This window comes from Marmota flaviventris, chromosome 1 (genome assembly GCF_047511675.1).
Source record: "Marmota flaviventris isolate mMarFla1 chromosome 1, mMarFla1.hap1, whole genome shotgun sequence".
NCBI classification, from domain to species: Eukaryota; Metazoa; Chordata; class Mammalia; order Rodentia; family Sciuridae; genus Marmota; species Marmota flaviventris.
The window spans coordinates 219,573,406-219,583,859 of record NC_092498.1 but is presented as its reverse complement, the minus strand read 5'-3'; the positions used below and the strand labels follow the sequence as shown (position 1 = coordinate 219,583,859).

At 57.2% G+C, this 10,454-nt stretch overlaps 1 protein-coding gene across 1 annotated transcript; it reads right to left on the bottom strand.

Annotated features, from left to right (window-relative positions):
- On the bottom strand, positions 1–9,704 carry Abhd17a (abhydrolase domain containing 17A, depalmitoylase). The gene is made up of 5 exons (XM_027952774.2): positions 9,615–9,704; positions 5,237–5,812; positions 2,821–3,015; positions 571–750; positions 1–467 (listed from the first exon to the last, which is right to left on the bottom strand). The coding sequence occupies exons 2-5, from the start codon at positions 5,566–5,568 to the stop codon at positions 242–244; spliced, it is 933 nt and encodes a 310-aa protein (XP_027808575.1). The 5' UTR covers positions 5,569–5,812; positions 9,615–9,704; the 3' UTR covers positions 1–241.
- Positions 9,705–10,454: the final 750 nt, after the last annotated feature.

Below are 10,454 nucleotides of genomic sequence, written 5' to 3'. Positions count from 1 at the left end.
TAAAATCTTAAATCTTTAATTTGTTTTCACGTCTTTTCTTCTTTTTGCTTTCAAAAGGAAGAGAGCATAGCTCTATCTCCTGTACAATGTCCATGGCCCCTGGGCCGGGGCGGGGTCACGGCTGCCTGCCTGCTGCCTGGGAGTCCTGGGGGTCCACATGCAGCCCCCAGGGCTGCAGCAGGACAAGTCCAGGCGGCTGCCTTATTGCTGAAGTCCCGGCGCAGTGGTGCACAGGTAGCCGCTAGGCGCGCTGGCTGGGCAGCTCCTGGGAGATGAAGCGGCGTAGGCGCTCCAGGTACTGACTGTAGAGCTCAATGTCGTTGTGCCCAGCGCCCTCCACCCACAGTGGCTCGACGGCCTTGGGGCAACGTTCGTACAGCGCCAGCCCATGGGAGAAGTCGATCACCTCGTCCTCCGTGCCGTGGATGATGAGCACGGGCGATGTGATCTTGGACACCTTCTCAATGCTGCGGAATGGGGCCAGGCAGGGCAGGTCAGCTGTTTGCTCCAGCCCAGCCCCCTCCCTGCCCCTCAGCACTACCCACCCCACCCCCACGTGCCCTGGCTCACTTGGGGAACGCATCGAAGCAGTAGGTCTTCTTGGTGTCAGGAAAGGCAACGCGCATGCCCGAGGTGAGAGGCGAGTGCAGCACCACCGCAGCGCACTCGTAGCGCGAGGCCAGGTCCACTGTGGGCACTGTGCCAATGCTCTGCCCGTACAGGATGATGCTGTCCGGGCTGATGCCGTACCTGGCGGCGGCCGGGACAAGGTCAGCCTAGGCCTGAGGCAGCCCCCACAGTGACCAGGGCAGGTCTCTGCGCTCCTCTCAGAAATGGGTACATAGCGCTGGCAACAGCCTCAGCACCCACCCTCCTCCCTGTGTTCCTACCACAGCATGTACTGGGACTCGCTGTGGGTGCAGGGCAGGACCTAACCACTCCCACTCTCCCCCTCCCCCCACATTTGATCAGAGCACACCTAGGTACAGCCTGCTGCCGCTACACTGCAACCAGCTTCAGGACCCCTGGTTCCTGAACAAAAAGCCTTTGCCCGTGTAGGGTGTGGGGCTCTCCTCCTCTGCACCCTTCCCACCCACTTTGGTTGTTAGGAACTTAGGTGGCTGTGTCCCTGGATGTCTCAGCCAAGTTTGGGGCCCCCAGTATCCAACTAAGGGCTTAGTACAACACAGACAAGCAGTTGTGGCGGTGGCTGCAGCAGGTAGATGCCACCTCATCCACACAATGGTGCCAGGACCCAGATGGCCTTCCACCACCAGCTCCCACCTCTGGGCCTGGCCCCTCCGCACTCTGCTGCCTGCACATCCAGCAGGTCCGTGTGCAGCCCATCTGCTCTGCCTTGGCTGATCTAGCACTGCACTGGCTCCCACGTAGGGACTCACTGGCTACCCTCCCCATACAGGATGCCACAGCTCTCCTTCCAGAAGCTCCTGACCCTGTTCCAAGCGGCCACCCTTCCTGATGCACAGAGGCCATCCTATGTTCTACCTGGACAATCCACAGGGAAATCTGACTCTACCTCTTTGCCCACCCAAAGGCCACCAATACAGGTCCCCAGCTTATACCCAGACCCCTAGCTCTGCCTCAGGCCCACTGGCTTGCTCCCAGCCTCAATGGCCACTACTGTGCTGAGTGCTTGGACAAAAAAAGCCTGTCATGAATGGAGCCAGTCTTTGTCCCCAGGTCTCCCTACCTCCCACTGACTCACAGCTGTGGAGGTAAGACAACAGGTCCCTGTGGAGGTAAGAGAACAGGACAGTGCAGGTGGCAGGACAGATGAACAGTCTCATACCCCCCACTGGGCTGTGTGACTCTGCCAGCGCCTGAGGCAGTGGGGACAGAAGTGAGCAGGCTGAGAACACTGTACAGGAGCCACAGGGGAAGGTATGCTCAGATGGGTCCCCAGTGCCAGGTGCTAGGGGACTGGGCTCTGGAACTGCCTGGCACATCTCCATGGTGACCAGGGCTCCCACCTCCCTTGGGCTGCTAACTTCCCAGTGTTGCACCTGGGCCCTACCAGAGGGGGTCAAACCAGTCAGCCAGGAAGGGCCATGGTGGGCAGCCCTGAGCAGGAGGACTGGGTTGCGCTGCCCACCCTCTACAACAGTGCTAAGATGAAGCTGCACTCTGCAAACACTGGTTTAGGGGCAGAGTGTGTACCACTCTGAGGTGGGGCAGGGAGGACTGCCTGGGACCTGGATGACCAGGAGAGCAGGGTATGGACAGAGGGACCACATGACTAAGAGTCTGGAGACAGGCTGGCCCAGACTTCAGGTGTGAGCTGAAGCCTATACCCACTGATCCCCCAACCAACTTGGGCTCCAAAATGCTGGACAGAGTTCTCCAGACTCAGTTGCAAGACCTACCTGCCCACTGCCCCAGGATGAGCTGTGCTCCACAGTCACACACCCCCAATCCAGACAGAGCAGGCCACGCCCACCCTGTACTCTAAGGGGCCCTTGTGTCTCAGGCTTCCAGTTATCGTCTCACACAGCTCTCAACTACCACCTTCTGATCCCAGTGTCCTCTGTCCAGCCTCTCATACCTGGCAGAGCTTCACTGACCTTAGACAGCTGTCTAAGGTCTAATGAGGACCTAATGAGGACCCAGGAGCAGCTGCTCCCCAATCCCAGGCCAGCCCGGCCCCACCTCAGTCAAAAGGAGATGGGCAACTACACCCCAAGGACTCTACAGATCTCTCTCTTGAAGGTCCACCCAGCAGGACCTGGTGCGTGCTTCCTCTCCCCCCAAGAAAGCTTGATCACTCCCTGGGGAGCATAACAGCTGACCTGTGGCCCTCACCTCGTGCGCAGGGCCTGCCAGGCAGCATCGATATCTGCATAGAGATTCTTCTCGGAGGGCCTGCCTGAGCTCACGCCATAGCCAGAGTAGTCATAGGAGAAGATGTTGCAGCTGATGCGGGTGCCCAGGCCGATGTAGAAGCTGCTCATCTGACCCAGGTCCACTGCGTTGCCATGCGAGAAGAGAACTGTGTACCTGGGGGCACAGGTCAGGGGGACGGGAGCACAGGCCTGGCCTGGGGAGACTGTCCCAGGGCAGAGGACTTGTGACGGTCCATCCTGGCAGCCAGAGGCACCTGTCACGTCATCTACTTCCCTCCCAAATGGCCACACAACCAGCAAGGGCAAGGCAAAGAAAGATGGCCCAGCTCCACCTCCAAGGTTCCAACAGGGACAGGACAAGAGCATTGGCCAGGGCATAAGCCACCTGGGCTGCAGAATGGCCAGCTCCTCTCACTGGGTTGACTGGCCATGATGTCAGGCTTCCTTCTGAAAGGAATGCTTCAGACAAATCATAAGCTCTTTTCAAATTGCACATATTCAGCCAAAATGAGCATAGTGACACTGGTTTTGCACCAGGGGTAATTCTCAATGCCCACCTTAAAAACTAAGTTTGACACTTCCTCTGGAATCTCCCTACACCACCGTTTCCTTGCTGCACCTTCAAGCTGTTTTTATTTTATTTTTTTTATAACTGCATTTTCATACCTTTATTTTATTTGTTTTTCATGTGGTGCTGAGGATAGAACCCAGGGCCTACCACTGAGCCCCAGCCCAGCCCCATCAAGCTGGTTTTAATTGCACATATTCAGCCATCACAGACACTGGCCAAAAAGGGCTGAAATGAAGAAGGTGAGCCTGAGCTGAATGGGACAATGCCCCACGTGAACTGTGGATTCAGTGAGGCCTGCCTCGGGAACACCCCTGCCACCCGTTTCTCACTAGTGCTCACATAAGCTGTTTTTAAATCATACATACTCAGCAATAAGGAGCACTGGTCCCAATAGGCCAAAACGAAGACTGTGAGCATGCCACCTCAGCTGGGAGACAATCCTACGCCCACTTTGTGAATCAAGTTTGCAACGTCCTCTGGAACCTTCCTACCTCTGCCATTTTGCTGCTGCTCCTACAGTCCTTTTCAGATCCCACCTGCTCCATGGAAATGAGCGCTGGGCCTGAAGGGCCGCAATGAAGAAGGTGAACCTGGCACCTCAACTGGAGACAGTTCCCAATGCCCTCTTTTTCTTTTTGGTGGGGGGGCAAAGGAAACTGGGATTGAACTCGGGCACTCGACCACTGAGCCATATCCCCAGCCCTTTTTTGTATTTTACTTGGAGACAGGGTCTCACTGAGTTGCTTAGGGCCTACTTTTGCTGAGGTTGGCTTTGAACTCACAATCCTGCCTTCGCCTCCTGGGCCACTGGGATTATGGGCGTGCACCACTGCGCCCAGATTTCCCAATGCCCTCTTTTGAGAATTCACTTTGAACCTACCCCTGACACTACTATTTCCCTGCCCATTTGAAGGGTGACCCACAGTGTGAGCTTGGCAAGCTACAGCAGTTACCACTTCCAGCCCCACTGGACAGCGGCCATCTCTGCTGCAGAAACTCTCCTGGAATGGCCTGACAGTCCCTGGGGTGCTCACACTCCTGCCACTGCTAGGAACCTCCCTAGACCAGGAGCTGCACTGCTGTGAGCTGGGCCCACCCCAGCCCCACACATGAATAAAGGCAATGCTGCTCACAGAGGCCTGTGCCCCTCCTGTAAGACCTGAGGTGGGATGAGGCCTTGCTCTAAGTCAAACAAGAGCAAATACCAGGCAGGCCCTGGCCCTGGCCCATGGGCAGCTTCCTCTGGCAGTACCAGCCCAGCCCAAAGGTAATAGCTTGCCCTTTGGACTCAGATCCCTGCCTGGTAAGAAGGCCTACTGCCCCACCTCTGCCTCACCCCTCTGGCTGGAGCTTGGGAGATATGGCCCTTGAGAGCAGGTGGCAAGGCCATCACTGGAGTTCCACTTGAATCACCTGGCCTGCCCACCCTGAGCCTCAGTGTCCTCATCCCCAAGAGGCAGCACACGGGGGGAGGGGGCTCTCCTGAGGACTGCACGCGGAAAGGCCCTGCACTGAGGGCCTGAGGTAGTTCTGTAGTGCACAGGTGGGGGCCTGCTCTGGCCCAAATCTGGGCAGTAGCTCCATTGGTAACAGGAATCAAGACAGGGAGGATAAGGGAACCCACGCCCATGCCAACTAGATGGCCTTTCATCCTGGCTCTGGCACTTGGGGAGGCTACTACCAACCATGCCAAGTACCATTCTTAGCACCCTGGATAGAAACAGGAATCCAAGAATAGCGCATCCTGGGCCAGGTGCATGCCTGCCTGCTCCCAACCCCATCCCAAAAACCCTCCAGCTCTCACCTGGCACCAGGCACGCAACGCACATACATGCAGGAGATGCGGTTGCCACGGGTGCTCTTAGTCAGGAAGACCTCGATGGTGTCAAGTTCACGCTGGCTGTACTGGAAGTCAGCACGTTCAGTCAGGTGGACCTTCCAGCGCCCTGGGGTGCCGGCAGAGACTCTCAGGGACCCTGAGGGGGCAGCTCCAGCCCCTCCAGGCCCTGGCTCAGGCTCAGGCAGCAGTGAGTAGGTAGGCTCTGGAGGCAGGAAGGCGAGCTTGGCAGCAATGCGGCCAGGGCACGGTGGGCAGCAGAAGAGGCAGCAGAGTTCGCTCACCGACAGGCCGTTCATGGCGGGCGCCGGGCCCTTCACTGGGCCTCTTCAGGGGCACCCACCAACAAGGCTGCCCAGCCTCACTTGGCAGGGGAGATGCAGGGGTGCTCCAAGATGCAGGCAGTGGGGAGGGCGTCTCCCAGGCCACCACCCCAGACAAAAGCCCTGTTAGGAGGCTGCAGCCCAGCCCCACTGCCGTCCAAGCTGAGCCCCCAGGAGCCTTGCGGCCACAGGTCTCCATGTCGTCGTGCAGTGGGAAACCCTGCAGGGGACACAGAAATGTGGGCTCCTTCAGGGAAGCTGGGGGCCCAACCTGTGCCAGGTGGGAAAGTGTAGTCCCAAACCCATTCATCGCAGATCCTCATGGCCCAGTCTGATCCTCTCCTGCTCAGACTGCTACACGGGCAGCCTCAGGCCAGGCCCAGCCCCAGCCCCAGCCCACACCAGAAGGAGCCTCCTGCCACCCCTCCTCAGCTTGTAATCCCCAACTCTTGCCATTTCCACCCAGGTATGGCCTGTAGGACATGCCAGGCCATCAGACCTGTCCCGCCAGCACACACCCCTAGCTCTGAGTCCAAGGAGATCTCCTCACACCCAGGATTCTGTCCATCCTGTTGTCCAGACCTTTCCCCAGTTCACCTCTGTGCAATCTTTCATCTGGCCACCCCCAGATGACAAGGGAAGCCGAGGAATGCACAGATCTCGAATTGAGGGGACCCAGGAGTACACAAGTTCCTCCCCTACCACAGCCTCCCTGTGAGTTCACAGGACCTTGGTGTCCAGAAAGGAAATCAGCAAACAAAGGCTCAGCTTGGGCAGAGGCCACTGAGCTGGGAACAATGGCTCTTCCCCGTGCTTGGGGCAGGCGGATGGGAGGGCGGGGCCTAGGGAGCCTGGAACTCCTTCTCCAGCACTGACTCCACCGTCCCCTCCAGGACATCCATCTTTTCACATCACAATTTTTTTTTTTTTCCGTACTAGGGATTGTACCCAGGGGCACTTAACCACTGAGCCACATCCCCAGCCCTTTTTATATTTACAGACAGGGTCTCACTAAGTTCGGGTGACTCACTGAACATCCCTGGGCCTCAGTGTCCTCCTGTACAAATGTGGATGCCACTTGCCTCACAGGGGACATAAATGAAAGGAAGAGTTAACTGGAAGATAATTCCTGGCTTGGACTGGGGATTCAGACATTACTCCTCTTGCAGGATGCCATGAAATGTGTTAAACCAACAACAGCTAAAGTGCCAAAGCAATTTCCACCACACAGGGAGTCCCAGACCACAGATCAAGAAAACACAGGTCTGAGGAAAACCTACGCACCCATGGTGTTTCCTTTGCAAACAGAACAAGGGCAACAAACACACAGCTCAATTTCCACAGAGAATACCTGGTTATGCCCAGTTTTGAGTCACAGCATTTGAAGAACACTGGGCTATCAGGACATGGTTCAGAGGCAAATGGGAACACACACTAGTGCATATGAAACTGTAGGCCCACAGACTCAGCTGGGGTGGGGCAGAAATACATCTGTTCCTCTGGAACTGAGACATGGGCAGGGTCTGGAGAGAGCCATATCACAGTCACAGGATCCAGTGGCACAAGGAGGAAAGCTGGGAGAGCCAGGCAGACACAAGGACAACACAGGGCAGAATGCAAGCCTCATGTAAGAGTCCTTTTCAGAGGGAGAGTCTATGATGCTGGCACTCAAACAGAGGTATTCCCCCACCAGGGGACACTTGGTGCTATGTGAAGATATCTGTGATTATCATAACTGGAGATGCTCCTGGAATAGAGTGAGGCTGCTCAGCACCCTGCTGGCCAGGATGCCCCATTAGAGAATGACCCAGGCCCAAATATCCACAATGTCAAGACTGAGAAATGTCAGCATCAACATACTCTCCACCAGGGGTGTTCCGCTGGTGACAGGTGGCTTGGAGGGGGTCTCAGTCCTGGAGAAAGGCTTGTCTGAGTACTCAGGGAGCAGGTTGGAGGCCCCTAGCAATCTTGCAGACTGACAAGGCTGGTCTCCACCCTCCAGATCCAATCCAATTTGTCCCCAGGTCTGATGGCTCTACCTGCCAATACCCTCACCAGCAACCACCTTTTCCCCTCCTCCAGCACCCTGCCCTAGACTGGGGCAACGGCCTCCACTCGCAGCAGTCTCTCTTCAGCAAGCATCGTCCCTCCAGGACATCCATCTTTTCACGCCACAATTTTTTTTTTTTTTTTTTTGTACTAGGGATTGTACCCAGGGGCACTTAACCACTGAGCCACATCCCCAGCCCTTTTTATATTTACAGACAGGGTCTCACTAAGTTTCTTAGAGCCTTGATAAACTGCTGAGGCTGGCTTTGAACTAGCAATACTCCTGACTCAGCCTCCAAGCCACTGGATTACAGGCGTGCACCATCGCGCCAGGCTTCCCACCACAAATCTGACTGCCAAGCCACTTTCCTTCTAGGGTGTCCTGTGGCCTCCCACTGTTCCCAGATCCCATCCCTCTGTACCACCTGCCTGCCAGACCTACAGTTAGGCTCGGACCACCTCTCAGGTCTCACTACCTTGCTCTCAGTTCTCCAGAAGACATACACCTACATCCTGTCTTAGGATCTCTGTCACCCTGAGCACCCCCCAACCTGCTGGTCATTCTCCTCCCCGCATCTCACTCCCAGTGCTCTCTGGATCCTCCACACCTGCCGGGACTGCTCCTACACTTTCACAGTTCCAGGCTAGTCTCCATGATACTCACCACTGCTTTTATTCACAAATTTAACCAGATCCCGGCCACTTAAGTAGAAACACCACGTATGCAGGACCAGTAACTATGTACTTTGGCTCAACAACAATTTGCTGACTGGATGTTATGTGTTAAGGGGCAGGAGGAGAAGAGGAAGCCACAGGAAGATAACAAGCGCCTCTAGGGTCCACCAGTTTGTTAAGGTAGAGGCCCAGCATCTTCAAGTCAAGATGCTAGGACCTCCTGTGTGTCTCTGATGGGTTGAACTGGGCAGTGCACACCCAGATGCCTCACTTACTGGGGACACACGCCTGGCACCCAGAACCCCAACTATTGCCACGACATGCACCTCAGTAGGGCTTTTTTTATTTTTTTTCTTTTCAAACCCAGGGCATATTTATCACTGAGCTACACCCCCAGACTTGTGTGTTTTTTGAGACAGGGCCTAATTGCTGAGGCTGACTTTGAACTTGCTGTCCTGCTGTCTCAGCCTCCCAAGTTGCTGGAATTACAGGTGAATGCCACCCTGCTCAGCCCTCAGCTAGGTCTTATGAGAACCAACAAACAACCAGATAACTGCAACACTTTAAGACACCTACATATGACTGCCTGTGATGGCACCTCACCCAGCCAGCCAGAATGGAAAAGCTGCCAGAAGGAAGGTGTGGTTCAAGTGACCAGGTGTCAGAGGACTGGACAGATGGAGGAGCAGGGACTAAGTACTGGAGGTGAAAGAGTTCCAGGAACCGCAGGCTTCGAACTATGGCAGAACGTGGCAGGAAGAGGGGTCAGCAACAGGGGTCCCAGAGAGCCAGGGCTGGGTCAGGTCGCGCCCCTGAGCCTGCTGTGTTGTTTGGACTTCATCCTGGGGCAAATGCGGGACCCGCAGTCCTAAGTCGGAATGGCCATCATAGGTGAGGGGTTGTGCAACCAGCCCCGGCTGCTCCTGGAGACGGAGCGGAGACCGGGAAGCCTGCTCTGGGTTCCCAGCCCGCAGGAAGATGCCTGACAGGGGCGAGTGTGGAGCCCGGGCGGCCGACGCGGGCAGGTTCCGGGCAGGAACGAGTCCCCGGCTGGGCTGGGCACTCCCCGAAGCCGGAGGCCGAGCCCCAGGAGAGTGGGCGCTGGGAAACGGACGGCGGGGCAGCAGTTCGCGACGCCGGCCCGCGGGCCGACCCCGGTCCTCGGACCCGCGGCCGCACCAGCGGTGCGGGGTCTCGGGGGCTTCCCACCTGGCCGTCCCGGCCGCGCGGCCCGGCCCGGCTCCCCAAACGGCCGCGGCCGACACCGGGCCGCTCCGCCCGCCCGGCCCGGCACTCACCGCCCCGGCCCGCGCCCCCCGGCCCCGGGGCCGCGCTCCATGGCTCCCCGGCCGCCCGCCCGTACGTCTTCGGTCCCTCGGCGCCCGGGCCCGGCCTCCTGCGCCGCCACCGCCACCGCTGCTTCCCCGCGGGCGGAAGTGAGCCTCGCTCCCGCCACCGCCCCGGAAGTGACGCGCGGATGCGCCGGGAGAGCAGAGCGTCCCGGGGGCGGGGCCGAAATTTGGGGTGGAGCTATGGGCGGTGCTTGTGGCCCTGGGGCGGGGCCTGAGCTCCCATTTCATTCATTCATTTGTTTTCTTCCCTCCTCCTCCTCCTCCTACTCCTTCCCTACCAAGTGGGAGGCCCTGGGTTAAATCCTCAGTACTGAAAAACAAATATGTCTCTATATGTACATATATTTATCTATGGGTATATGTACTTATATGTATGTGTATATATGGACAGTTGAACCCAGGGACTTGCACGTGCTCCGCTGCTGAGCTAAGCCCTCAGATGAAGTGTTTTAGAGCTGGCAGGGGCGAGGACGGAGCACCAAAAAGCACAGATCCACTCTTTTGGCCACAAGACACACACGGAGACTCCTGTGAAGGGGAGGAGCTACGAGGTGGCCCTGAGGCTCAATTCCCTACCTAGCATGGCTTGCCCCTCCCATCACAGACTCCTCCCACCCACCCCAGGCACTTTGTAAAAGGTAAAGCCACTGCTGTAAACCGGAAACCTTTCAGAGGGTCAGTACCCTTTCTTTCCACCACCCCTACCCCCACCCCCACCCCAGACCAAGCCTGGCCCAGCCCATCCCGGGCCTTGCTCACACTGTACCAGGCATCCTGACCGTGTTT